General features: G+C 53.7%; 9 protein-coding genes across 9 annotated transcripts; 3 read left to right on the forward strand and 6 right to left on the reverse strand.

The window, feature by feature from the left end:
• Nucleotides 1–438: 438 nt before the first annotated feature.
• Nucleotides 439–1,886, reverse strand: G647_08652 (uncharacterized protein; the record flags this gene model as incomplete). The annotated part of the gene is made up of 1 exon (XM_008732960.1): nt 439–1,886. A coding segment is annotated over one exon (1,446 nt), but the record flags the coding sequence as incomplete, so codon positions are not given.
• An 823-nt stretch (nt 1,887–2,709) lies between these two features.
• On the forward strand, nt 2,710–3,915 carry G647_08653 (uncharacterized protein; the record flags this gene model as incomplete). The annotated part of the gene is made up of 1 exon (XM_008732961.1): nt 2,710–3,915. The coding sequence occupies one exon, from the start codon at nt 2,710–2,712 to the stop codon at nt 3,913–3,915; it is 1,206 nt and encodes a 401-aa protein (XP_008731183.1).
• Nucleotides 3,916–5,372: 1,457 nt separating this feature from the next.
• On the reverse strand, nt 5,373–6,191 carry G647_08654 (uncharacterized protein; the record flags this gene model as incomplete). Its single annotated transcript, XM_008732962.1, has 1 exon — nt 5,373–6,191. The coding sequence occupies one exon, from the start codon at nt 6,189–6,191 to the stop codon at nt 5,373–5,375; it is 819 nt and encodes a 272-aa protein (XP_008731184.1).
• A 1,060-nt stretch (nt 6,192–7,251) lies between these two features.
• Nucleotides 7,252–9,667, reverse strand: G647_08655 (uncharacterized protein; the record flags this gene model as incomplete). Its single annotated transcript, XM_008732963.1, has 6 exons — nt 7,252–7,602; nt 7,643–8,111; nt 8,165–8,629; nt 8,682–8,957; nt 9,007–9,407; nt 9,527–9,667. The coding sequence occupies 6 exons, from the start codon at nt 9,665–9,667 to the stop codon at nt 7,252–7,254; spliced, it is 2,103 nt and encodes a 700-aa protein (XP_008731185.1).
• A 1,347-nt stretch (nt 9,668–11,014) lies between these two features.
• On the reverse strand, nt 11,015–13,138 carry G647_08656 (uncharacterized protein; the record flags this gene model as incomplete). Its single annotated transcript, XM_008732964.1, has 1 exon — nt 11,015–13,138. One exon carries the CDS (start codon nt 13,136–13,138, stop codon nt 11,015–11,017), a length of 2,124 nt encoding a protein of 707 aa, XP_008731186.1.
• Nucleotides 13,139–13,478: 340 nt separating this feature from the next.
• On the forward strand, nt 13,479–14,249 carry G647_08657 (uncharacterized protein; the record flags this gene model as incomplete). The annotated part of the gene is made up of 1 exon (XM_008732965.1): nt 13,479–14,249. One exon carries the CDS (start codon nt 13,479–13,481, stop codon nt 14,247–14,249), a length of 771 nt encoding a protein of 256 aa, XP_008731187.1.
• Nucleotides 14,250–14,408: 159 nt separating this feature from the next.
• On the forward strand, nt 14,409–14,958 carry G647_08658 (uncharacterized protein; the record flags this gene model as incomplete). The annotated part of the gene is made up of 2 exons (XM_008732966.1): nt 14,409–14,570; nt 14,629–14,958. The coding sequence occupies 2 exons, from the start codon at nt 14,409–14,411 to the stop codon at nt 14,956–14,958; spliced, it is 492 nt and encodes a 163-aa protein (XP_008731188.1).
• A 1,085-nt stretch (nt 14,959–16,043) lies between these two features.
• Nucleotides 16,044–17,750, reverse strand: G647_08659 (uncharacterized protein; the record flags this gene model as incomplete). The annotated part of the gene is made up of 3 exons (XM_008732967.1): nt 16,044–16,718; nt 16,783–17,476; nt 17,530–17,750. 3 exons carry the CDS (start codon nt 17,748–17,750, stop codon nt 16,044–16,046), a joined length of 1,590 nt encoding a protein of 529 aa, XP_008731189.1.
• Nucleotides 17,751–19,322: 1,572 nt separating this feature from the next.
• G647_08660 (uncharacterized protein) lies at nt 19,323–20,441 on the reverse strand (the record flags this gene model as incomplete). The annotated part of the gene is made up of 1 exon (XM_008732968.1): nt 19,323–20,441. One exon carries the CDS (start codon nt 20,439–20,441, stop codon nt 19,323–19,325), a length of 1,119 nt encoding a protein of 372 aa, XP_008731190.1.
• Between the last annotated feature and the right edge of the window lie 6,633 nt (nt 20,442–27,074).

Genomic DNA, 27,074 nt, shown 5'->3' on the forward strand with positions numbered 1-27,074 from the left:
CAGACAGTCTAGTTACACTCTTTCGTAGCCAACTCATGTCATCTACTCAGACCCACCTTTGAGTATCTTGTCACACCTAGCCGTCTGCTATACCTCGCCCCTGTGTCGTATCCCCCATACCCCTACTCGAGCATTGTGACTGGAGACCTGACCCTTACCGGTTAGTCGAAAGGAGCAGCGCTGACACTTGACAGCAGTTGTGGATAACCCTGCATTGGCCTTGACCTCCGTCTTGTGGCTCCAAGATGCTCGCACTCCTACCATGAGTGACACCCTGGCTTTGAGATCGACTTACTGCAGGAGCTGTCTATCTCAGGCAAGCAACGAAGCCTAAGCCGTCTCTCTGAAGTCGGTCCATCTGCGACAGCCCGCAGATTGGTGATAAGCTGCCAAGGACTTTTAGCTTCCAGCTCTTCGGGAGATCCGTCGTCGTATCACACATGTGGGAGAAAGTTGGTCCAATTGATGTTGACATACGCAGTCCCTTCCAGATCTCTCAACTCCGCAAAGGCTTCCGCAAGTAGATAAAACCTCGCAAGGCCATAAATTATAGCCAGCGGCGTTATCGTTGCAAACTCCCATGGCAACGGCAACTGCTTTGATTTTCTCTTGATTGTAGCAGTCCTTGCTGCTAGGCGCATTCTGTGTTGTGGCAAGGCCTTGCGATTGAAAATGAACAGGTAGAGTGTCTTCCAGCGACCGAGGCGAGTCCAGGATGCCGCTGTCTCGAACACCCAAAACGCCGCAGTGATTCCGAACAGCAAAAGTGAGCTGATACGCCAAAGTAGGCGCTCGATGGGAGTGGGAAAGTCGAAGCTCCAGCCTGCGACATGGATAGCGGTGAAAAGCAGAGTCGCAAAGCACAGAAAGTATTCCTGAATACCATAAGGATTCATCGGGAATCTGTCATTTGGGATACGCTGGATAGGTCTTTCTGCGGGAATGACCGGCATCTTCATAAACGGCTGTATGTTCACTGAATAACCGGGACCGTTCTCATCCACGAAATCAAGCGGCGTCAAGCTCCATTCTCGATTGAGTGTAATTTCAGCCAGAGAATGAGAGGAGTGGATCGGAATCGGGATTTGGACGTCTGCAGGTTTGTGGAGCCAGAAGCAGGAAGTCATAAGTGAACAGACAACAATGGCAAGAGCATTGAGTTCCAGCGTGGTAATGGCGAGGCGCTGGGTTGCTCGAGCAACACACTGTATGATTAAATAGCTGATCTGGAACGCGGTGACGACCTTGGTAAAGGTGTCTTGTTTAGACTTGTCCCAGATCTCGCGGCGAGTGATAGCCGGGTACTCAACGAAATTGTTGACGACGAGCCAGTGTAACTGCGTCGCATTGAGTGGGAAAGGTTCGCCATCTCGAGCGTGAAAGACGAATCCCCCCATATCCGCAAAGAAAGCCTGTCGCATGTGCCAATCCTCGTGGTTGTACGTCTTGAAAGCTACCACAGACTGTTTCGCTCGACTCCACTGGCCCGCGGCGTACGTAAGAGGGAATTCCGGGCCAAGAATGCCTAGAGCCATCCATAGGAGGCGACGCCGTGTCCTCGTTGCGAAAGTATCCTTCGGAGCTGGGACATTGAGGCACAACATGCTATATGTGCTGATGAAGATGGTCACAAGCGACGTCCAGATAATGTCAAATGTCCCTCGGTAGTCCGGCTGGCTCACCCAAGTTTTCACTCTTGTAGAGGAGGTGAAAGCAGTGCTCGAGTTGGTAGTATTCGTATACTCGGCAACTGGTGCTCCGTCGGTATGGTTGTAGTGGGCCTGGCAGATGGATGGGAAGAAGAGTAAGCTTATGAGGAACAGGATACGTGATGTCCCAGCCCATTGTCCTCCGAGACACTTTCTCCCACGAGCATACCTGGGCATTTGAGGCAATTGTATGTATATTTTGACAGCGTATTAAAGTTCACAGGGAGAGAGTCCCAAAGGAGGGAAAATGATAGCTGGGGAGTAAGTGGGCACCGCAGGAGTTGAACTTAGGAGACTTGGGAATGGGCAATCTGCTGTAAGCACAGCTAACGTTGGCCCTGTCCTTCCCAGGTTTGTGGACCTGAGGTCGAAACAGTCGCCGTTCCTCTCAAGCAAGCGAACCACTTCCGGCGACATGCGTAGGTACTGTATGTAGGGTCAACGGGGGTCAAACATGGCCAGAGCATGCGGGTTCTATGCCCCCGGCCTGCCACCCTGAATCATGAATCGGCCATGAAAGTCGCTTTCACGAGTCTTAGGAAATCCCTCCGTGCCAGGCATAGTTAGTGTTCAGCCTTTGCCAGGGCATACGGCACGATGGGTGCCGGTGTTGTCGCCATATCTTGCCAGATCCCCGGGCGCGAATCGCCATGCTCCACAAGTAGACGCGATCGCTGTTTCACAAAGTTCAGGGAGCTGCTGCAGAGGCTGGATGGCTGCTGGGATGTGTGCTCTCCTCTAAGCGCGTGGCTGAGACCCCAGACGATTTTTGGAGTGGCGCGTGGGGCGGGGATGAACACAACATCGAGGGAGTGTGCAGTGCGGCGCGTAATCTTTGATTGTCCTTCTGTAGCGGCTGCGACTTGCTCAGGGGTCGATACTGGACTCTTGGACAGCATCTCAACCCCGAACAGTGGCGCGCCTTCCATTATCTGAAGGTCCATGGTCGCTCTTTACAGTTGAGGTCTTGTCAAAGTTCTGATTATCCGACGCCGCGACGATGACGTTTGTCTCGGCAATCTTTCGACCTCTTCTCATCACCGCGGCCGCAGGCGCCGGCTTATATCTTGCCTTCCTCGGCCTCTTGACCATTCCCGCCCTCCAAGACCACGCCATATACCTTCACGGGGTCACTTTGACCTGGTTCAAAGATGTCAACGTCCCGGAACACTGGGGTTTCCTGCGGAACCAGGTCACACCCTTTCAGCTCAAAACCCCCGATGGCGAGACTCTGCATGCGTGGCATATCCTACCACTCGAGGCTTATCGCCGGAATGAAAAGGCATTAAGAGACGAGCCGGCAGGGCTTTGCCACGATATCACGAGCAGAGTCGGCTTCAAGCTCCTCACAGACGACCCGACAGCTCGGCTGGTACTCTATTTCCATGGGGCCGGGGGAACTCTGGGATCAGGCTGGCGACCGCAGAGCTACCGCGCCTTGTCTGCGAGTGCCCCAAACGTCCACATACTGGCCATTGACTACCGCGGTTTTGGTTCTAGTACTGGGTGGCCATCCGAGGACGGCCTTTTGACTGATGCCCTTACTCTCGCCGAGTTTGCACTCAAAACTGCAGGCATCCCCGCGGAAAGAACGGTCATATTTGCCCAATCCCTAGGCACTGCCGTCGGCATATCCCTCGCACACCATCTGGCCAAGCAATCTCCGCCCACGCTCTTCGCGGGCATGGTGCTCGTGGCCCCGTTTGCCAGCGTCGAGCTCCTTACTCAGACGTACAGGATTGCCGGGACCATCCCGCTCTTAGCTCCCGTGGCTCGCTGGCCCAAGGCCCTCGCTTGGTTCAATACCTTCATCCTCTGCAAATGGCCTTCGAAGGACAAGCTGGCCGACTTTGTCCGTGTGGCAGACGGCCTCAAACTCGCGGGCAGAACGACCAAGTACGACGTCACCATCATCCATGCAGAGGATGACTATGACATCCCCTGGGTGCACTCGGACGTTGTTTTCTGGCACGCAGTAAACGGGGCGCGAGAACCTGAAGCCGGATTGACCTTTGACGATCTCGAAGCCCTGAAGGACAGACAGAAATCAATCCTCGGGGCGGGCGGCTGGGAGGTCGAGTACACAGGAAGTGGTGGCGTTTTGCGAGAGCAGATTGTGAAGCACGGGCTGCATGATCGAATCATGAGTTATCCCGTGGTCAGTCTCGCTGTGGCCCGGGCGTTCCACGGTCAGGATTCTGCATAGATCACCGACAGAGGTGAAAAGGAAACCCGGCTTCTTGAAAGCCAGTGGCTGCGTTACATATAGAGAGTAGACTCTCTAGACAATCCGATTCTCGTTCACACTCGAATTACAAATCGTCATCGCATCCAAGCTTGCCCAAGGGCATGGCATTTGTAAGCCTATCTAGCTGCCACTCATCGAAACAGCAACGGGAATAGATTCGCGATCTCGGCTGTCATGGGTACGGAAGTCTCTACATGAGGATTATACAGCCAGAGCATAACTTGGAGAGATGGAGGGATTGCGATGGAGACGGAAAGGGAGCGATGAGAGAGGGCGAATGTAAAAAGGGAAGGGAAAGTGAGTAGACTAGAGCAGACCAGAATGAAGAGGGAGGGGAAATGAGGGAGAGGAGGGGGGGGAGAGAGAGGAGAGAGAACGAAGACGAGAATGCGTGGGCCCATGAACACGAAAGACCGCGCCCTCGGAGGACACATGTAGGATACATGTAATTAGACTCCTTTACACTGTGGGTGACCTCGTACCCCGGCTTCCTCGTATAGTGGTTAAGCGAGACTTCAACTTCTACTTATCCTTCAACTTCGCCCGCGTGGAGTGGACAGCAGCAGCGGAATGACTCGGTCTCATATGAAACACGAGTAGGCTACGTAGTGTGGTTCTGCAAGACACGACTGACGCAAGATCGCAATCGTACAGTATGCTGTCTACTCCCTGTATACTGTTCGCCTCGGTCCCGAGTCTTACGGTGACTCTCGAGTCTCGCTCTCTCTCACTCGCTCTCACTCGCTCACACTTACACCTTTCCTGACAGCCACACGCCGATACACCCGTCACTGGTTGTGGACGCCGACCGCGCAGATTTCCGATTCCGTAGTCAGCTCGAATCGACTTGGCCAGGTTCACATGACGAAGGAAACATGCCAGCGCACGGATGCGACAAGCGGAGAACAATGAGACGGACGCGAGCAGGTTCGTCCCTCACTCGGCAATTCCCGTTGCGGTTCCCATCAGATCTTTGCATGGCTTGCTGAGCGGGTCGTTTCTTTGGGGTGGGGATCCAGTTTCGACTGCCTTTCACGGCCTGGCAGATGCTTCCATGGTCCGACGAAATACCAATGGCGGAGCTAGTCGGTTGTTTGCCCTTAATATCGGACGTTCTTGACAAGGCGAGCGGAACGGGCGTGCTCGGGTGTAGCGAGCCCCAAGTGTGCAAGTGCCCGGAGGGTGGCCATGGAGATCCCCTCCTCCCAGACAAGGCAGGGCATTGCGTTTCCTGAGCATCGACGATACCCTCTCCTGTGGCGTCGTGTTGGGACCACTGTAGAGGGATCAGAGCACGGTCAGAATGGCCAAACACCCGCCAGTCTTGTCCAGGGATGGTCTGTTCAACAAAAACGGCTGTCCTGTCGTACGGCAGCTGCTGCCTCCTAATCCATCCTTGTCGAAATACCTGTCGTTCAAGAACTGGCGAAATACTGCGGCGGTCTCCCCAGATCCTGCTGCTGATGCTGCTGCTGCTGCTGCTGTTGCAGCTGTTGCCCCTGTGCCGGATTGACTTCTCCATTCGTACCACTTACCCCACCGATTCCATCACCAACACCAGCACCCACGATAGGATTCGGCAAGCTCTTACTCCGTCCGTGGAACGCTCCCAAGATATCGTCCTTATCCGCCTCGACATCCGGGTCCCGCTGACTGGGTCTCTGCCTCCGCTTCATCCGGACCCTCTCCCTCGCGAATTTCAACTGGTCCACCGTTCCCTTGAGATCCGCCGACGACCTCTCCGGGCTATCATCCTCGGTCCCCGTGGCCATTGCCGCCACCTTCCCTTCCGCCTCCTCGATCAAACTGTCGAGTTCTTTCTCCTCGGCCTGCAATTTCCGCAAGCGCTGACACTCCTCCTCCCACCAGAATAGCATGCCCACCAGATCTTTCTGCCTGTTGAGATTCAGCAGCGCCAGCTGATGCGGAAACCGCGGTCCAATCTTGAATGTGTCGACGCTGCCGTCCTCGCGCAGAATTTCATGTTTCTTGAGCTTGGCGTGCACTCGCTTGGAGACGCTCTCCGAGTCGACCACCCCGGCGACGTAGAAGGATCGCTCGTCCAGGGAGTACGGGTCCGCAGACGCGATCTGGTGCATGTAGCACATGTCGCGGCGGTAGCCTGTCAAGTCGACGTGATAAGAGGGCGTCGGGTCGGCGAAGAAGTTCGGCACCGCGGCGTTGGCGAAGCGCGTGAAGGAGAAGCCGAGAGAGCCGTTGCGTTTGCGATACATTTCTGAGGCGGTTGAGGTGCCGGGGAGGTTGAATAAGTCTAGACCGGGCGTGTAGGCCAAATCAAGCGAGAGGGCAGACAGTGCAAGCCCACGTTCCCTGATGACTATACTTGTGAAGCAGTCGTACGAAAGAAGGGTTCTCGAAGGGCTACATAACAAGAGAGCTTGGATATCATTCTGCAAATGGAGGTCAAGTCCAATTCCGCTGGGACGCGGGGTGGAGCGGGCGAGAATACAGGTAGACACTCCGCATCCAGTCGGAAGTATCATACACAGTACGAATTACTCCGTAGCGACTGAATTATTGTGTGGGTGGTAATTAATTCCGTTCTCGTACGGAGTACAACGTAGGAATCATCGGCCGCAGCGGAATCCCATCGTCGCTGATCGGGCACGTTGTCTGAATTCATGATCCCATTGGCCATCTGGACGGATGCCAATGCGACTGGATTAGTAGAGGGACACGTCACGACAGGCAGTACGGAGAACTGTGTAGGTGGCCAGTCATTGTGGCTAACTCGTAATAAATCATTTGAGTTGAAAGGTTGCAAGGGTAAACTGTACAGTGACGGATTGAAACAAGACCATCACCACGACGCCTCGTCGACCTGCCCCTCGAGTCCCCCGTGTCCCTCCACGCCCTCATTGCAGCTCGACGCGACGCCGCAAATGGCGACCTTTGATTCGCGGAGCCGAGTCGCAGCCGGCTGTAGCAGGAAAGGACACTTGGTGGACACCACTCAGTTCGCAGAATGACTCCATCAAGGGCACGCTCCAACAGGTCTAGAAGAGGTTCCGACACGATAGCTACCAATGTCTGAATTGCATCAAAGCTCTACGCCAGAGTATCTTTCTCGTGTCTTGCTTCGTAGCCCTCGTCTGCAATGCTCGATTTCCCAGGTACATACCGTCAGCCGGCTCGTCCACCATGACAGGGAGTAACAAATGACAGAGGAGAAGATGTCCCAGTTCAATCTAGTCCCCGCGTATGTGGTTACTGCGGAAATCCCCGGCCCCTTGCATCGACGCCTCTTCATGGCAGATCCGGCGAATTCGGGGCTCATGTCGAAAGGTGTCGTGGTAGGTGCGGCTCTCCGTCTTTGTACGGCTCGCCAGCCTCGTCCCTCGCCATATCATTGATCCACCTCTCATTCGGTTTCAGCAATTTTCCACCAGCGACCTTCGACGCCATGTACATCCAGCTGAGGGCATTTCCAACTGTGTGCTCTTCATCGCTGACATGCGTTCTTGCGTACTCACTCATCCGGTTGTAGAGGTCCTTGTCCGTGACAAGGTCGTACAGGTGCTTGGCAACAGATTCATGATCTCCTCTGGAGACGAGGTAGCCGCTCTTTCCATCTTCAACCTGGAGTGGAATGCCTCCAGCAAGAGTGGCAATGATTGGTTTGCCCTATGGCTTTGTCAGCACATTTTTTCAGTACACATCGGACTATACTCGCCTTGTGCAATGCTTCAGAGACCTTGACCTCGAACCCCTCTCTAGTTGACAGTTGAAACGCCACCGTGCATAACGACATGATCGCATTCAAGATCTGATCACTCGGTCCGAGTCTGACCACCACAATATCATCGACCAGGTCGGGATATTTCTCGAGGATCAGCGACATCGTCTGGTCATAGATTAGGGTGGCATCAGGATCGTCGATAGAACCGTGTCCACAAATCACCAACTGCTGTACTTGGTCTTGGGGTCTGTCTTTCACCATTTCTCGGAATCTGGCATAACTTTTGATGACATCGGGAATGCCTTTGGATGGATCAAATCGTGCGACTTGCGTGAAATATCCACGATCTGGATAGGCGAGCTGAGGTAGATTCTGGCTTTGGCAGACCTGTCGAAGGACATGTAAGTAGTACCGCAGATCCCATTCAGCCATGTGTTTGTTGAGACCGTCAAGCCTGCGTCTCTGATTAGCTCCTCGATCGACCTTGCGTCTCTGTAAAAGACTCACCAGTCCGTAGTCGCTGGGAGCCAGCCTAGTGACTCCTTGCGTACATCAGGCGGGACGAAGGATCTGACCGGGTGGCTGAGGAAAACGTCTGCATGCTGGATACTCGACCACATATTCCGCCATACGTGCTGGGCCGCGCTGCCTTCGTCCAACACCAGGTCGTCTCTGACTTCAATGTGGCTTCGAAAAATGATGGGTCGGTCTGGTGCAATTCTTTTAGCGATCGGGATGAGTTCTGGCATCTGAGGATCGTCGATCATGATGACATCCGCGCCGCCGTCCTGGGGCGCACTGAGTGGACCCGAGTCTCTCACCCAATATCGTTCCGCATTGTCAACAATCCATTCCTTGATCTTTCCAAGCTGTTCGTCGGTCGCACGGACGTCGGGAGGAACCACACCTTGTAGGATATTGTGGTTTGTTTTCGTGATTCGAAAGACGTCGGGCCTTGGCTTGGGCACAAACCTGTGAGGTGTTCAGTACGTGTTCTTCATTCTGTCAAGCAAGAAATGCGCACCACTCGACGTCCACGCCCTGCAGTCTCAAGAACCGGAGGAGTGCGTGGCGCATCAGAGCCACTCCGCCACCTTGTGGTGTGGCACTGAAAAAGACGATTCTGAGCTTGCGGTCGACCACATCCTTGATGTACTTCTGCGCGGCTCTCCACGTAGGCGCTCTAACAGAATTCTGGTAATCCTCCAAGGTAGTGAGATGGATCAGACCGCCTAGGTCGACTTGGACCTCGTTCTGGAAGCTGATTGACAACCGAGGCTGTTTCGTCGGAGCGTAGAGCCTGGCCAGTCAAACTTAGAAGGGACCAACAAGGACGAGGCGTAACTCACGCCAGGCATTTTCGAGCCGCCGAGTCGGCGGTCTCATCCACTCTCTGCGGTAAGTCCTTTCCCTTTTCTGACCGCAGCACCGGGTTCGCGGTCACCACCATAGGGACAACATCCAATTCGGACCACAGCCTCGAGCAGAGCGTCGGGCTCTCTCCGTCGAGTTCCGCGATAACTCCGGCACCCAGGATCTTGCACACGTGTTCTTGTCTATAGCGGTCTAGCTCGGCGATAACATGGTCTGCAACCCAATCGCAGTTCCCATTCTTGATATGCTCCTCCTCTTCTTCCAGCGACAAACGTTGTACAGAGAAGTCTATGCCGTAGGTACCATCGTGGATGGCGATTCCAATCTTGAGACATCGATCGCTTTCTCTTTCGATTGCGAGGCCGGCCCAGAATTCCTATGGCGTACAAATGTAAGCTAAAGCCGTCCCGACCCGAAGGTCGTGGTGATGTGACCGTCAATCGCATATGCTTTCTAGGGTGTCTCATGGGGCGTATCGAGGGGCGAAACACTCACGCTAATGCTGGTCCCGATGTCGATGCGGTCTGGAAGCTTTACGTTTGCCGCACGGGTCCGATGATACTGGGAACGATGTGCCTGGAAGTCATGGTGAACCTCCTTGCTAACGCTCATTCTTCGCCCTCCACGATCGCCCATGGCTGAGAATTGGTGCTGGATGTAGGTGGAACAAGAATGAGTGCCCCTCTCTCGGTCAGGTGATGAGAAAATGCTATGGTAGTCTAGTTGACCATATGAGTGGGCGCAACAATGTCGGATATTGCATGCAACGGTATTATTAGATGCTGCTCTCGTGGAGGTAAGGAGTGGAACAGAGCACACGTTATATAGTTCCAGTCCTCGTCGTGACAGAACTAAGTAAGTAAAAAACCCTCAGCTTAGCCACAATCGAGTGCCGCGTATAACAATTTCACCAGAGCTCAAAGGTGTAAAAGCAAGTTTAGATGAAATAAAAGACCGATCTACAGCAGAAGGTCAGGATGACGTCCAATTATGGTCACCAACCGCCACATGCGGAAGGGACCATGTGGACATCTGGGATACGTGGGAACCGCCTGCGATGATTCGCGCGTGCCTGAAAATGGTGTGCGTCGCTTGGGGTTGAGACTGTCGAAGCGAGGCTTATGCGAGCTCGACGTGAACATCACCTGATGTGTCAGGATACGGCGTGGAAGGCCAAGGTCGTCTAGATTAATGCCACGCGTGTCCGACGTGGCGGTGAGAAGTGAGAAGAGACAAGCTCGTGTCGGCTCAGATAATCGGTTTGCATTCTGCAGATACGAGGAGGTGAAGATCAAGGCTTTACTCGTACTCGTAGTTCTTGATCAGACGTGAGGCTGGAGCAGAAGTCTCGACTACGTGCCAATAGGAGCACGGAAGAACACGTCTCGGCGAGCCAGCCACCAATGAGGAGATCTTATTTGTCCTCCACAGCGAGATTCCGACTATCCCGAGTCCCACTGAACTTTATGGGAGCGTTGATCATGTCGTCAACGATGATGTAGACAGATGAGATGGGGCATCTCTGCACCTCGGCTCACAGATCGAGGTCCTACACGAAGTGCCAGGATCAACGCCTGGAAATACGGCACGGTACGCTACACGCTACTGTGGCACCTGTGTACAGGTGCTTTTGTATATGCCTTGCTATGGCACCCCGAAGAGTCTGAAGACAGGGCGATGCCGTTTTACATAAAGTGCGCGCTACGACATCCCCAAGTCCCAGCCTTTCGAGCCGGCTCAGGAACAACCATCAACCATCAGTGCTCGGCAAGTTTTGTATCTAAGGTTGGATCCTGTCACCCTGCCCGCCAGAAGAAAGGAATCAGGAAGGTAAGACAAAGGAGTCCCTCTGAACATGTTCATTCCCTTGGTACCAGTCTTCATGGTTACTTCCCACACACTAAATGTCGAACTGTCCACCTATTGCATGAACTGGACGATATTCCCAGTGACGAGGGCCAGAGTCAAGGCACTCTCTGACTATCAAGCGATCTCAATATCACTGTCATCACTGTCCTTGGTGTTTTTGCGCCGTTCCTGCTCCTTCCGGCCCTGTTCCAGCACCTTCCGCCTTTCGTCTCTCAACTTCCTTTGTGACACGACAAATGCTCCCAGTGGTGTGTCTTGCCACTGCACATCTTTCAGGAAAGCTTCCACTTCAGTCCTATCTTTGGGTGAGAAATTGATCTTGTTCCTCCGCTCTTCAATCCACTTGGCATTTGTCTCTGACTTTTGGACGAGTAGGGCGACGGCTTGGGTGAGCTTGGAGTTCCTATTCCCAGTGGATTTGGAAGCTGCCTTTATCCAGCGCTTAAGCAGGACTGTTACTGGTAGCTGTAGTTCAGGGTAGGTGATACTCTTGGTCCATAGCACAAAGAACTCCGAGAGGAGTTCAACAACTTGCTCGCCCACACCATCTTGATAGACCTTAGTCTTCAGATAGGATGTCGGTGCTCGGATATTGGAAGCAAAGTCCAGTGGTCGCAATGTCGCGGCTTTTGCAGGCTTCTTCATCTCTGCCGAGTTCAAAACCTCCAAGAGGGCAGCCGACAAGGGAATGTAGGTCTCCGTTGCTTGTGAAATGCGCAGAAGAGAGCGCATGAGCTGAAAGCGAAGTGGGAAGTAGGTGGAAGTGGGTATCAGTCGCATTGCGCCCAGCGTGACTTGTACGACTGGATAGATCAGAGGCCGGAGCTGTGAAGGCTTGCCATTCTGGGTCTCAAGCATCGAGTTGCAGTGAGTCGACAGAACCCGAGACCAGAAGTCTAGAGAGTGCACAAACTGCCAGTTGTAGATGGTCTTGTATGAGTCCTTTGTGGGTTTGGTGATATTGCCCCGGAGATGGATGGCTAGTTGCCGAATGAAAGTAAAGCCAGCTGTGTAGCTGACTTTCTGGTCAATACCCCAGATCTCGGCCGCAGAGTTCTTCATAAGGTTGATCCCTGCCAGGGTATGGATGGTCGTGTTCCGGCTCCCCTTCACAACGCCTTCATAGGTCGACTTTAGTACAGCTTCACGGATCCCAGCATCACCGATAACCATAAGCCGCCGGATGACCAAAAATGCCTGGATCCGAGTTGCCTCATCAGATGAATTGTCAGACCAAATGGATGCAACTGCTCTTGTGATGACTTTCAGGAACTTGCGAAATTGAAGTAGGTATGGTAAAAGTGGCTCGAAAGACTCCAACGTCAACCGCAGAGTCTTGGTGTCCGACAAGTGGCCCAGCAAGTAATGCAAGGATGAGGCGTGCGATTTGATCAATGGTGCTAGAGTCTTGAATTTCGGGGAGTCGGTGGGTATGCGCAGTTTCCCAGTAACAGCTTCTTTGACGGGGAGATGGTGCGATAGGACCTGCGGAACCTGCTTGAGGGCTGTCATCAACACTTCGTGGTACACCTCGGGGCTAGGTATGTTGTATTTGAAGACCTTGTCTTCTTCGTCGTCCGCGTGCGCCGCTGCACGAAATGCTAGGACAACTTGGCGGAGAGCTCTGATAGAGAATTGTTCGGCCAAGGAAGACTTCCACTTCTCCACCATGACCAAGGTCACGTCGTCGGGAGCATCAGTGTCCTCAACATCACCACCCTTGGTTTTCTGCTTCTTTGCCGGTGGTTCGTTGTCACTCAGATCATCTACCGCCGCCAGGTCATCGTCTTTGTCGAATTCCAGCAGCTCGGCATCGTTCTCCATCAGATATTTGTAGAACTCGGGATCTTTCTCAGCGAGGGCGGCCATGTTGATCCCGGCTTCATCGCCATCTTCTTCGTCACCTTCTGTGTCTGCGCCTTCTTCGTCGTCGGCGAGATTATTTCTCTTGCGTTTGACACCATTGCTCTTCGGTACTGTCTTGGTCTCGGGTTCGGGTATGTCCAATGCTTCTTGGAAGAAGTCATCCTCATTCATGTCCGCCTGCTCCTGACCATTAGCCTCAGCATCGGACTCCCCATCTTCTTCCGCCGCTTTTGATCTCTTCTCCACTCTTTGTTTCTTTTTTGCCTTCTGCTGGTGTCGCTGTTTGATCTTCGCGAACTCTTTTCTCCGTTCAATTGTTCCCTTGAGTTGCTTTTTTTCGAACTTCTTTGTCGACTTGGCCTGTTTTCCCATTGCGACTGCTTGTTGGAGGGCGCGGCGTGAAGGCTCGTGCTTGTGGTGGCAGGGGACGAACAAGGCGGAGTCAGTGTTTCCTTGCGTTGACTGAAATCCCAAGTTCAGAAAAAATCACAAGCGGGCCGAAGTTTTGCCGGAGACGCTTCCACTATCCCCGCACAGCCTCGTCGTCTCGGATCAGTGGCAGCCTTGCGACAATCGACTTCCGGGCACAAAACACACGTACGTCGTACTCGTCGAATGGATCTGAGCCGGATTCATTTATTCACGGAAGCGGAGCAGCCTGCCCAGTCTATTAGTGGACTGCGTACAACGGAAACCACGGCTTACCTCAACGATGTATACCACCACCTCCCCCCGCCCACCCTCAAACTACAACCCAGTTCAAGCCTACGCACCCACGCCCTACGGCGCTTTCCCATCCTCGCACCCACTGTCCGCACGCATATCCCTCGATGAAGAAGTGAAGCTATCCTCTACACCGGCAGAGCGCGACCTGATCGACTCTCTTGCCGAGATTTACAGTATCATCCGCACACTCGACGGACTCGAGAAAGCGTATATCAAAGACGCACTCCCCGAAAGCGAATATGCGGACCTTTGTAATAAGCTGTTGAAGCAGTATCGGAGCATTCTGCAGGACGAGAGTGTGGCGCGGGAGTTTGGAGATCTCGACGCTTTCTGCGAGAGATGGGAGGTTGAATGTCCGCGAGCGAAGGAGAGATTAAGAGTCGGGCTGAATACTGTAGATACCATCACAGTCTCACAACAGTCAGCCTCGGGCCCGGGGGCTGGGGGCGCACCCGCACCCAAGGCCAACCTCTCCGGCGCTCTCATTCTCACCGCGACCGAGAACTTCATAACATTCCTCGACGCCTTACGTCTAAACATGGTTTCCAAGACATCGCTGCACCCTCTGCTGTCCGATGTCATACAGAGCGTAAACAAAGTCACAGATCAAGACTTTGAACATCGCGGGAAGATAATCCAATGGTTGATTACATTGAATCAGATGAAGACGAGTGAGGAGCTGAGTGAAGAGCAAGCTAGGGATCTAGCGTTCGACATGGAGCAGGCATACAACGGATTCAAGGCGATCATACAGTGAAGAAAATCGGGCGGTTGAGGCAGGTACAGTAGTCAATTGACCGCTGTGCCTCTCTGTGCCGTGACCTTGAGGCGAACACTTTCTGCACATTAGTTCCTTCGCGCCTCTACATTCGACCCGTCTTTCCAGTTTCGTCACTTCGAACTCAATATCTACAGCATGGCAGCAGCGTTGAAACAGCTAAGTTACCTGGCTCTGTTGGACTCCGGCCAGAATTCCGACTTCGTCAACGAGTGCCACGGCGCCGAGTTCAAGGTCCACCAAGCCATTTTCTGTTCACAATCGACCATGCTGGAAAGAGCAGCCGACGGGAACTTCAGAGTGAGTATCCGCATATGGCGCCCGCTCTGGCTTTGGGCTCTGACTGACCTAGCCTTAGGAAGCTAGAGAGGGGCGGATCAGACAGACAGAGGAGGACCCGCGCATCCTAAGCCGCGTCCCGGTCTTCTTGTACACCAACGACTACGACGCACTCACCATCCCGGGATACCTGCAGACTGCAATCGCATCCTCCGAGCGCCACATGGCTGATACCGGACTACACGGCCAAAGTTACCCTGTTGTGAAAGAACTCCCGGTGCATGTACTGGTGTTCGAGTACGCAGACATGCTCGACATCGAGCCACTGAAGAGACTTGCATCCGGTAAATTCCTACTTGATGCTCCTTCCCTCTGCGATGAACCGACATTCGCAAAACCACTGAGCTGATATACGAGTGGACGCAGGACGACGACCAGTATCTGCGCTTGCCTGTGGTGAGGATCTGTGTTTCACATTTGGGCGACCAGATCTTCGGCTCTGAAACGATGGACGTCGTTCGCGTCCACGAACCCAACGGTGTGAGACGTTATCTGCGATGAACATCCACCGCCATTTGGTTTCGACAGTGACTAGCTGAAGTAGCGCCAATGCGGCGGGCGACGGCGACAGAAGTTCAAGTGAGCTACGGATTCTCCAGCTGATGCCGTGGCCATTACTGTCGTTACGATGGCTAAAACTGAGGAATCCATTGCCTAGCCAGCTCAGTCAGTCAGTCAGTCAGTCAATGACCGACGAGAGGAAGACCCTAGTACTGTACTGTACTTATGGAGACATCATCAGACAAATTCCGATACTTCCCTCCTAAATCCAAGATTATGCACAATTAGTGTACCATTCTGTGGAAAGTCCCTTGCACTTCCCATTGAAAATCATGCCCAATTCTTTAGTATGTCCAGTTCGAGTGCATCACCGTCCTGGTTTGGTCTAAACAGCTGCGTGTACACTCTTATGAGTCTCCGCTTACTCCATATCTTTTGGTCTTGATCCCCATGTACAGAGTATTCGTCGTCGGTACGGGTGTCACCCGGGGTATATACTTCAGGTGAACAGTCAGGTATGTCTCTAGGGAACAAGTTATTGTAAGTTACTAATCCAGTCCGAGTGGACTGGGTGGTTAGCGGTAGTTCTCCAGATCCCGATTAGATGTCCATCTCTCTGTGGTCCACACACACTCACAAACACAAACACAAACGTAAACATATATACTCGTACACATATAATCGCATACATATAATCGCATACATATACTCGCACACAGATGTATAGGTACATATATATATATATATATATATGTCTGTACAGAGCAAATAAATAGTTATAAGAACCTTCACTTTCACTCCAAGACAAATGAGGGAGGGACGCGAGATGCCGTCACAAATCAACGTATTCAATGATGTCTGGGTTCCATAGTATTTATTCATTTCTTCGTGAGTCTACTTCATCCCTGCCGATAACCTGTCAGATGACAGTCGTTACAACAGAAATCGGAACCCTCTCGCAGCGGCTTCACCCGGGATAGCTCCCTCTTGAACGGTGATGTCGTGTTTATGCGCGCCGCCTCGTGGCCCCCTGTTAATCGCACCCTCAACCCACTCGCCTCGATCCAATTTCTTGTTCAGCCGCATCAAGATCAACCGCAGCACTGTCGCCGCGCAGATGGCGATGAACGCCGTGGCCGAGCAGACGCTCATGGCCAAGACGTATCTCGGCCCGTCGCTCTTCGGGAACATATAACTCGCGTAGATGGAGCTAGTGTTGCTGACGGCATTGATCGCGGCGAGCGCAGCCGCACGTTTCGCGGGCGGGCGGGGCATCGTGTTGGAGATCCAGCCCAGCGCCACGACGTAGCCGGTGTACACGCCGGGAACCATCAGCATGATGGCCACGTATCTAGGTGCGGTGGCGGTGGTGGCGGCTGCGAGGATAAAACTCCCCACGGCGACGTAGAGAGGCACAGTGACGTGGAAATAGCGCTCGCCGGTACGATCGGCATGCCAGGCGTTAAGGAATGCGGTGATGACGCACAGCACGTAGGGCGGTGCCGTGAGCAGGAGGGATTCGATATCGCCGTACCCGAGGGTTTGGACGACGGTGGGGAAGAAGTTCGTCACGGACCCAGAGGCCACGATGCAGAAGAGCATGAGCATCTAGACGACACGAGAGTCAGCGTTGGTGGGGGGTTGACCGGGGAGTTAGGAGCTAGAGACATACCATGATCCACATCTTGATGTCCTTGACCGCAAGCTTCAATCCATGGAAGAAAGTCTGCTGCTTGCTGTCCACCCAATCGTCTTCTCCGATGTCTTCGTCCAGCCGCCACACAGCAAGTTCTTTCTCCTCCGGTGATAACCAAGGGGTAGTTCTCGGAAAGTTGGGCAACACGAAGATGGCGCCAAAGGCAATGGCAATGGTAATGCATCCCTCGATGATGAAGAGCCATCTCCAAGCTCGGAGACCTGCGGTCCCGTCCATGTTTTTCGTGATGCCTGCCGCGATGAGACCCGAGAAGGCACCCGAGATGAGCGATCCGGAGTAGAGCATCGCCGTTCTGAAGCCGAGTTCTTTTCTGGTATACCACGAACTGAGAAAATATAGACAACCAGGAAAGTATGCCGATTCGACAAAACCTAGACAGAATCGAACAGCAATAAGACCGCCAAAGGACTGGACGCCGGCAGTCGCGGCGGATATGGTGCCCCAAATGATCATGGCGGTGGGGAGGTAAAGCCGCGGTTTTCCGATTTTGTTGAGGAACAAGTTGGATGGAATCTGCATGAGCAGGTAGCCGACGAAGAGAATGCTGACCGCGGTCTGATACTGGGTGCCGTGGAGCTTCAGCTCGTCCTCGAGGCCAGCGAGTCTGGCTGCCGCGATGTTGTTTCGATCGAGATAGTTCAAAATATACCTGCAGAGGCGGTCAATTTTCTCATCGAGAGCACATACCAACGCGGAACGTACATGATGATAATGGTAGGTATGAGTCGGAAATCAATCTTTCGTACCAAAGCCCTCTCCGCGATCCGTCGCTCCTCTGGACTGAGCGACTTGACATACGGAGGAGGTTCGCGCCCCACGGTCACAGGAGCTTCGACATACTCGGCAGCATCGAGCTTCACTCTATTCGATGAACTCCGATCGGAGTCAGGGACGTAGTCCTGGTGGACGTCGTGGGAGGCCATCATGAGAAAGAGTCGGGCCTTCTGTCCTCGTTGTTGAGACGCAATGGACGGCAACAAGCTTGTAGTCGAATTTCTCCTGTGAAGTTGAGGGCATCAACCTGGCAAGGAAATTAAGAAAACACGAAGCAATCACGTCAGGATGGGCAGCACCTTTTACCTTCGCTACCGATGGCCACACGTCCAGCAACACGGAACTCACATTCGGTGCGATGTGTATGTAACTCCAGCATTTCTCCACTAAGAAACGCTGGACGGGCACCAAAAGTCGCCATCGTCTCCATGACGCCTGTAACATTGTGGGTGAAGTCAGTTGTCGAGCTGCTCGACAATGCCCACAGGTGCCCGCTGAAAATCTCGCTACACCAATGACGACACTACCGGGTAATTGAGAGCTACATCGGCGTGGAAAGTTGTGTCGATCTCAGCCATCTCCGTGGGCCCCTCCGTCTCCGGATATTCCTCGCACTCGAGGGTCAGTGGGATGCCGAAACCCCCACGGCGGGCGTTCAGGCGGGGAGTGGCCATAAGTGGCGGTGGGGGGGTTTGAGAGTGCCTAAGAGGACCTGGACACGCAGGGCGAGAGTCGACTTCTGTGGATCTGGAATGGCATGTTGACAGAGAAGAACAGTTGCAGATGGCCAGGAGATGTGCAAAATATGTTACATCAGAAGGAAAGTCGAACCGGCGGAAGACGTGGCAGACGGCATGAAAGCTTGGTTCTTCGTCGCTTCCATGTAAGCCAAGGAAGCTTCGCCATGATGCAAAGACCCTTGAGGATACGGAGTACAGTGGCCATGCAGCATACTGTGTACGGTGACAGGCTAGTCCCAGGTTTCCAGTTGCCCTCCGAGGCCTGAACCACCGTGCAGCTGCGAGGTTGCACTGGAAAGTTATGGCCCCTACAAGCACCGGAGGCGCGAGACCGACTCGGACTATGTAGAGCAAGTAGAGGGAGCGACGGACTCGGACAAAGCGCGGGCAAGGATCCAAGGAGCAGTCCTGGCTGACGCAGCCTTCCTCGCAACGGGACTCCCCCCATGCCTTCCAGAGTACTCCGTACAGGGGCTGTCTCTAATTCTGTTGAACTCTTCTGACCTCATAGCGGTTTACAGCGGCGACGTTGCTCATTGTTGTACATGTGCACCGCCGCACGGCTGTATACTTGCTGTAAACGATTTGGTATACGCCGTGATTCGACATCGATAGGAATACAAGCCACCATGGTCAGTGACTGGCTTGTTGTTGTGTTGTACGACAGGAGCGGCCAGGACAGGATAACAGAGCGAAGCGTTTAACACCATGTTATCATATAAAAAGCGAAACAGTGACGACCCAGACTCCAGCGTAGTCGACATTTCCATTTTTCATCATGCTAGCTTTTACTTCTTTGCCGTCGGCTTCGATCATGTACAGTAGAGTTTGGGGCATCTCAAAGGACATGCTGCGTTCCACGTGCCAGTCAAATATATGGCTCCTTGCAGATTCCCACAGCAATCACACACGGAGTCCCGGTTCCACAGATTCTCAACGCCGCGCCATGATTAGGATACATAAGAAAAGTCCGCCACGGTATTAGCTACTGCCGCCGCTCGTGCTCCCCGCATTCCTGACTGACACCCGTCTGCCAACGACCGCTTCCCTGATGCTCCCAGCTTCCGAGGCGGTCGGGGTAGCATCATCGGTCATAACACTGCGATACATGGATGATGCACGACTCAGCGCAGGAGCTAACGCTCCACCCGCTTCCGGCGGGTCGTTGAACGGTGACTCCTCGATCGGGCTAACCGGTGCCGAGTCTGAGAATGGGTTTCTGATCGTGGATGGGCTGGGTGGTTCGGGTGACGCGCCAGCAGCAACCGATCGATAAGGTGGTGGTGCTGTTGCCGTAGAAGACGGCCGAGGAATGGGATCCGCAGCGATGGTGGTAACGGCAGGTATTGATCGTTGTGGGCTAGGAGGCACGGCGTGCGTTACGGCATCTCGATAGGGAGGAGCCACTTCGTCAATACTGTGCAAGCTTGGTTCGGCAGTGTGGTTGCTGCCCCGAGACGCTGTGCCTGAGCGGCTGAGGACGCTGGGATCTCGGCTGCGAAGGCTGTTCGAGCTGGAGAAACGACCGCCCATGAGCAACTCTGCGTCGAACGAAAATGCTCGCAGATGTCTCGTCCACTTCTTCTTTCCTGTTTTTGATGGTCGCTTCTCCGACACCTCTGCACCAGCCCGTTTCCTTCTCCGCCTGACACAAAAGAAAAACAACAGTATCGCGGCAATGGCTGCGACGACTATCGGGACTGCAACGGCGGCTTTGAGTGCAGGTGAGCAGGAAAGGCTGTTACAAGAAGACTTCTCCGAAACGGTGACGGGGCCGTCGGTGGCACTGCTTGCCGCATTGGTCGCTGTGTTGGTTGCGTGACTGTTCAGACTGAGGGTTGCATCGTCTGAAACTCCTGGCGTTGGGGATGCGGAGGTAGCAAAAGTCGTCGAAGGCGGTGGTGTCGAGCCGGCATCACCAGAGACGCCTGAGCTCGACGCAGGGGAATCTGATGTTGAAGCTTGGGTGGCAGCCGTGCCACTGTTGAATCGACCGCCGGTTGACTCGGCAAACTCGCTGGACATGGACGACAAAATGCTGTCCAGACTCGCCGTGTTGAACGTCTGGGACGCTCCCGTGAAGCCAGCGCCTTCAGGCATATCGAATGTTGAATCTAAAGAGAATGTCGGGTTGAACGATTGGGTCAATGAAGGAGCGAACGAGTGTGAGGGTGAGATAGGTTGCAGATCTCGACGGGCGACACGAGGCCCCAGGGGCGGGAACAGTTGAAGGTTAGGGAGATCCAGAGTGAAGTCGACCCCGCGAGAGGCGAGGGTCACGACATGTAAAGGAACAGAGGTTCGGAGGGAAGGGTGGCAGGACAAGACCCCGAGGGATTCGAGGTCAGCGGACGGACTCCAATCGTGGCGAGCGAAAGAGAGTTTGTCGGTCGATTCAGTAGAGTAGTCCGGGCGCAGCGTGGCCCGGCTCAGCACCTTTTTTCAGGCTCACGGGCTCAGCGTCCGCTTGGAAAAAGGGCCAGAAGAGGATGCGTCACGGTATGTTGCAGGTTGCAGGAATATAATTGAAGGGTGTCGCTGGAGGATGAGATACGAGGTCCGGGATCAGCGAGGCGCAGTGGGCGATAGACTGTTGGTTGCGGCGAGAGAGAGGGCGACGGCTGGCAAGAAGGATCCTTTAACGGGGCTGACCGATGGATCATCAAGGCGGAATAGCGAAGAGGAGGCGCGCAGGCACGCAGGTACTTGACCAGGCACTAACTGCACCAAGCGAGGAGCGAGAAACATGGAGCATGGAGCGTGAAGCGTGAGGCCCTCGATTGGCACGTCCTTCTCCTGCCCAGACACACGAACGTGCGGCGAATCAAGGAATCTCCTGGGTCTCGCATTGGGCGCGAGTCCTTGTTAGAGGCCCTTGGCTCAGCGGGTGCTGAGGCCTGGATTGGTGGAGGGGCTCTCAGGGTCACCGGGCTAGTCCTCTTCCACTTTTAGCGCCTCTAAAGCACATCTTGGCAGCCGCCATTCCGTTCGAGGCCAGCGGACATCCGAACGCCATCTTCCCACATCTCCCACTTGGCTTCACCTCCATTCTTTCTTCTTCGCAACTTGCTGCAGCTCGCCTATCGCACCACTCCAGCCCCAACCCCGACAGCCGAATCAGGCCTGTCGCTCGGTGGCTCTGCGAACTCGTAATCTCTAGCTGCAGCCCGCAGCCTTGGCCATCAACCGCCTTGTGGCCGCTCAAACCGCCACAGGAGCTGCAAATCGACGGTGAGGTCTGCACTTGGGACATGAGCGTACGAGTATGACTCAAAATTTCATACTTGTACTAATAGGTCCCAAAGCAAGTGGCGCAATCAGACCACCAGGAAACTCCGTGCGCTGCCGTCTTCAGACACATATCGCACCTCGTTTGGGTAAAAACAATATCGGGCAGAATTGCCTGCCTGCACGTCTGCACGTTGGACCAAGGTTGCAACATGCACCCAGCGCACCCAGCGCACCCAGCGCCCGTCTTTTGGGCCTGGCAGGGGTCGGCTAGAACTCGCGCCAAAGCGCAATCAAGTGCCGGAACGGAATCTATTAAAAGCTGCAGATGGCGTCAAATCTTCTTGTCCGCTGCCCGTTGAAGATCAGCTCACTCCACTTGCGGCACGTGGCAGCTGCTTCATTGGCCGCAAGTCACATGACGCGGAGCTTGTAAGTTGCGACTGGCCGACCTCCGACTCAACGGCCTGAGACATGCTGCAACACCGTTCATCATCACTTCCAACGCCTGCCACCTTTTCATTCCCGCATTAACCAGATCCAGCACCTCAACTCATGAAAGGGCCTGCCATGGACATGCTGATACACCGCCTGAAGGCGCTGTCTGGCTTTGGGCCGAGCAATGACGTACATTTCACCGCTAGTGTGGAAGGGGCGCCGACTCGAAATCCTGCAGGAGACGACCAGCGCTTTTCGTTGTTCACTGACCTTTCGCTGATTTCAAGGATCTTCAGGTCTTGCATGCGACCCGGATAAAAGGTCCCGGCGAGATCTTAGTTCGTACCTCGTACTGGCAGCATCCGAGTTACAGTACGAGTACGGAGTACTCGTAGGTACAGAGTACCGAGTCCTCGAAGCAAAGACGGTACGTCGATCGAGTACACAGTATGGACTACTCATATGTTGCATTGCATGTTCACCCGCATGTGTTAATCTCAATTCATAGAGTCTGGCGATATTGGAGTACGGGGAATTTGGACTCTGACCAGCCACCCTGCAACGGACATTCTTCACGGCCGGGCGAGCCGGAGAGCCAGTACGGAGTATTTGGCGAAGAACAGCCCAAGCCTTGCTTAGCACCTGGGGCGCCTCACAGGGCAGGTAGTCGGATCGGCTGACCCGCACGTGATTTCCACCACTATCACCATTGGTTAGGGGGCACTTTCAATCTCATGCTGGTCACATTGAAGAGCGGACACAGCGATTTGAACACATGTCGGTGGGTTTTCATCAAATGCTTGTGTTTACAAGCCAACGGTCCGAGGTGCCTATGCAGCCGACTTTGACCCTCGCTGCTGATATTGAGCAGGCCCGATGGATTCAGGAGCTATTCCATGGAACATGACGCGGAAGTCCCAAGTCCTGTCAACGGAGTACGTGCCTCCAGAAATAGGTGCTAGTCTTCTCGGAAAGGATTGGCCTCTCCGCAGGGAGTCCAGCTCGTTCATCCTTTACGCATAAATGCGCAGTGGGAGGCGCTACGTCCACACTTCGATGATGTCGAAGCCCCGGCCACAGCGCATTGCGAGCCATCCCAACATATGTGGACGTTTGAATGATTGACTTAGACTTGAGCGAAGCCGAAGCCCGCTCCAAGAGGTTACCTACCACTAACAATAGCAGACGACGCGCGAATAATCCACCTGGTGCAGGACAACGAGCCACGCCATCTTCCGCAGCCCACGGCAAACAGGCCACTCTGGCTCGTCCACACTCAGCATGCTCCAGAGTTGGTGCAATGGCATGATCGGCTTTGGTTGCTACGACTATTCCAGCAGGACGGAAATAGAGAACAAGAGGGAGTCGCCTCAGTTCTTGCGAAGCCGTTCAATACCATTCATCTCACCAAGTTATTCCTGTGAAAACTTGATGTCATGGAAAGATCGTGCATTGATATCCGCGCAGCCAATGCTGTCAGGGCCACATTCGCTGCACCGTTTCCGCTTTCTGTACATTTCACTGCCCAAGGGATCAAGGTGCTGTGTCAACCTCTATTCTCCACCGTTTCTTTCCTCGCTCCACTAGATGCGAAGAGAGAAGGTGGTAGCAGGCATATGAATAGTAGCCGTCTTCGATGTCCCTTATCGGAGTTCGCTTTGGATTGCCTCCTTTGGCCAGAGAAAGATCCTGGTCCACCCTACACCTCTCACTTATATGGCGACGATCGAAGTCCGGTAGAATGGTACCGTCCTTTGTCCGATCGACAGATCATTTAAATCCAGGCGGCACGCTCGGCCGTAATGTCTTGAGGCCCAACTTGACCAAGGAGATGCGTGCCAGAGTCGCCTCCTGCTGCTCACGGGTTCCTGTTCTTTCGCTCCTTTCTCTTTTCCATTACTTGTGGCCGTGGTAGCGAGTAATGCCTGGGATCGGCACATCTATATGCAGTCTATTCAAGCTCAACAATCAACCGTGAACGTGAGCTTGTAAATGAAAACTTTGCCCAGCCAGTCAATGAGCTGTCTGACTCTCGGTCGCGGGTTGAGAGATACCTTTGTGTGTCAGAAGACACTTCTCAGAGCGCCGTCGATCCGTATCTGCGACAAACCAGCCCTCACGACAGATCTTGAGGTGTTCTGGGAACCCTCATCCTAGACGGCGCACCCTCACGATTGCCCATGGAGCCGGGTGCTGCCTCGCTTAGACTGAATGCCAGGAGCACAGCTGTACCCTGCGTTAACAACTGGTCCCTCACGACAAAGGCTCTTTCAATCTCTTAAAATCCTTTTCTGGAATACACAATCTGGATTCTTGTCATCGCCCTCCCAAACCAATATCTTTTACGTTGGCAGATCTACTATCATCCCCCACATGATTGAGCAGTATGTCCCGGCACATGGCTGAGGCCATCGAAGGAAAATGGATTAAGTTTGCCTTGGCACCATCTTGGGTAGCCCGTATAACAGCCTTCTCCTCTATCCGGCCGAAGTACTCCATACTATCACCGTATTAGATCCGTATCAGATTGATATGAAAGACAGCACAGTCCGCGCCCAGACTCCAGCATGTATGGGTCCCAAGCAATAAGACGAAAGACTCAAATCGAGCTGTCCCGACGAAGTCTAAATTGCCGAATAAGCTGTTTCGGCTGAGTCTAGGGTTCAAGCTACAAGCTAGCGCGTGTGGTCGTCTTCTTGAATCAACGCAAGGCTGAGTCGACAAGCGAATCTGTTCTTTCGGACACTCACTGCCTCGTATTGTCATCGACGATAAGATCCGCATCAGGACCTGCGTTTACCACGCCTCAAAACGTGGTGTGCATGCATATTCCCCAGCAAGGCGTGGATCCCTCGGGTCTGGGATTTTGCACCCTCTGCTACAGTTACAGGACATACGCCCATGCCCTTCCGCTAGGGCGCCATCGCAGCCGCTTTCTTGCTTTCCCGGGTGTCGTTTACGGTCGAGGATTCACCTCGGCGGCATTATTGCTTTGGCCATTCTGCCCGCAAGGCATGTGGGACAAACACTTGTATACAAACCTTCGGCTTACCGCCAGTATGCCAGTGGCCTCTCTCAGGCTTCGCTAAGCGTCCAAGTCGGAGGTCCTAGGTTTGCTGGCACTGGAGAACGAACCTCTTTGGAACCGGCTCTCTAACTTCTCGTCGAATGTTGTCTTCCCCGTACGCTTTCTATGGACACCCACTCTCCACTTTGATAGTCCTGTCGATCGCCTTCTGCAAAGCACAGCGCCAGCCGGTCGATTCAATTCCCCTTCAGAACGGGACACTAGCTTCGTCAGAAACCTAGTCTGAGAGTCATTGTCTGGACCGTCCTCGGCGCATCATTGTCAGCAATGATTGCGATTCCTCTGAATCGACCGCTTGTCTTAATGAATAGACAACTGCTCGCCAACAACGGTGCCACTTTCCCTCCAATCAAGAGCAAGTGTCTCCCAGTCGGCAACTCTGCTTCGTAACACACGATGCGCATTCTACAGTTCCGACTACTAGGTAGTCAAACCGCCAGTGTGGCAAGGGTGCTCAACCACAGCCTGGTGTCTGACGTCCCCCGTCCTAGGGCCACCATCTTCACAGTCGGGCTTTCCGCAGCTTTGCTCTAACTACCTCGCAACGGTGTACACAAAGCTATTGACGCCGGTCATATTCCTCGTGGGAGACATCTTCAGCGGAACAGAGTGACCTTCATGTCCCGCGAGTTCTGGGAATGGGTGAGTGAGCGGACTTTGGGGTTCGAATCCCACAACCTATGTCCGTTCTGCATCTTTGGGGATACTAACTCATCCTGACCACGACTCAGTACAACTATCTACAGGGACGCGGAGGGCATCCCCCGAGTAAGACCTAGATTACCTTGGATTCTGGTCTCGGTTTGCGCCCGAAGCGAAGACATCGTCCTGAGGTGCAATCGGTAAAGGTACACCAGTTCCCAGACGGAGCGAGTCTACCACACCTGCCCCTTGATGGGCAAACCCGTCTGGTCGAGTTTCTGTCATCCGGATCTCCTTGTCAAAGAAGGGTCCACATTCTCTTTGGATTGCCCAAAAGACTGGGAATCCGAGCACTTTATGCTGGCATATGGACCTCTTAGCTTGTATGCTTGTTATGAATGCCGAGGGCTCGCGGTTCATGACACTTCTTGTCTGACTAGTACGTCTCGATGACGAATTCGACGGTCAATCTGTTCGGAGATTAATTTGAAGGTACCTAGTCCCGCGAACGTTGGTCAACGAAGCAAGTCTTATGAACATTTACTCTCCTGCTAGGACGTACTGCCATGGTACCAGAGCGGCCAGGCTGATCTTACTTCTCGCTCTCAGGGTCGACTGGAGGCGTCATGACTCTTGAAATGGAGGGCTTTGCCGACCTCAATGACGTCCGTTTCGACACGTGGGACCAAGACACCTCGAAACCAAACTTCAAATATATTATCTCGCAGCAGGGCCTAACCGCCGATGTTATCTGCGAAGAGACGAGCACCACGCCAATCACGCGTGCCGTCCTCCACGTACGCAACGTCGATCGTGCTGCCCCTCCGAGGGTGGAGCTACGGGAATTCAAATGCGAGTGTCCCCCAGTGAGTCAAACCATTTCTGTTCACCTATTCCATGATCGAAGACAAGACTTGATATGGCAAGGCCCATGATGGATTGTCTTGACTTGGGCTACCACATCTCTGTAGTTACGAGCGTAGCCATAGCCGCCGCCCCAGCCCAGCTAGCTCTACTATTTGAAGCTAACAACTCTCCGGAGGAATGTATGCCAACAAGATCACCACCGCCACATTCTCATCCGCGGCCCTGTCCGTGTGACCCCAGACGGTCGACTCGAAAGGATCCGTCATCCATGTGAGTCGAATACGGAGCGCCAAACACGTACGCCTCGAACGAGTCTTCCCAAATATAACCTATCTGATCTCTGACGCCGTATATCTCCAACACGACCGTGCTGCAATACACAAGGCATCGGACTGTCTCTTTCATATCTCCAACCTCCAAGCGATCCCGCTGTCGACGACAGAGTCTTCAACGAGACTGCGGTCGCGATT

The sequence above is a fragment of the Cladophialophora carrionii genome, assembly GCF_000365165.1.
Source record: "Cladophialophora carrionii CBS 160.54 unplaced genomic scaffold supercont1.8, whole genome shotgun sequence".
NCBI classification, from domain to species: Eukaryota; Fungi; Ascomycota; class Eurotiomycetes; order Chaetothyriales; family Herpotrichiellaceae; genus Cladophialophora; species Cladophialophora carrionii.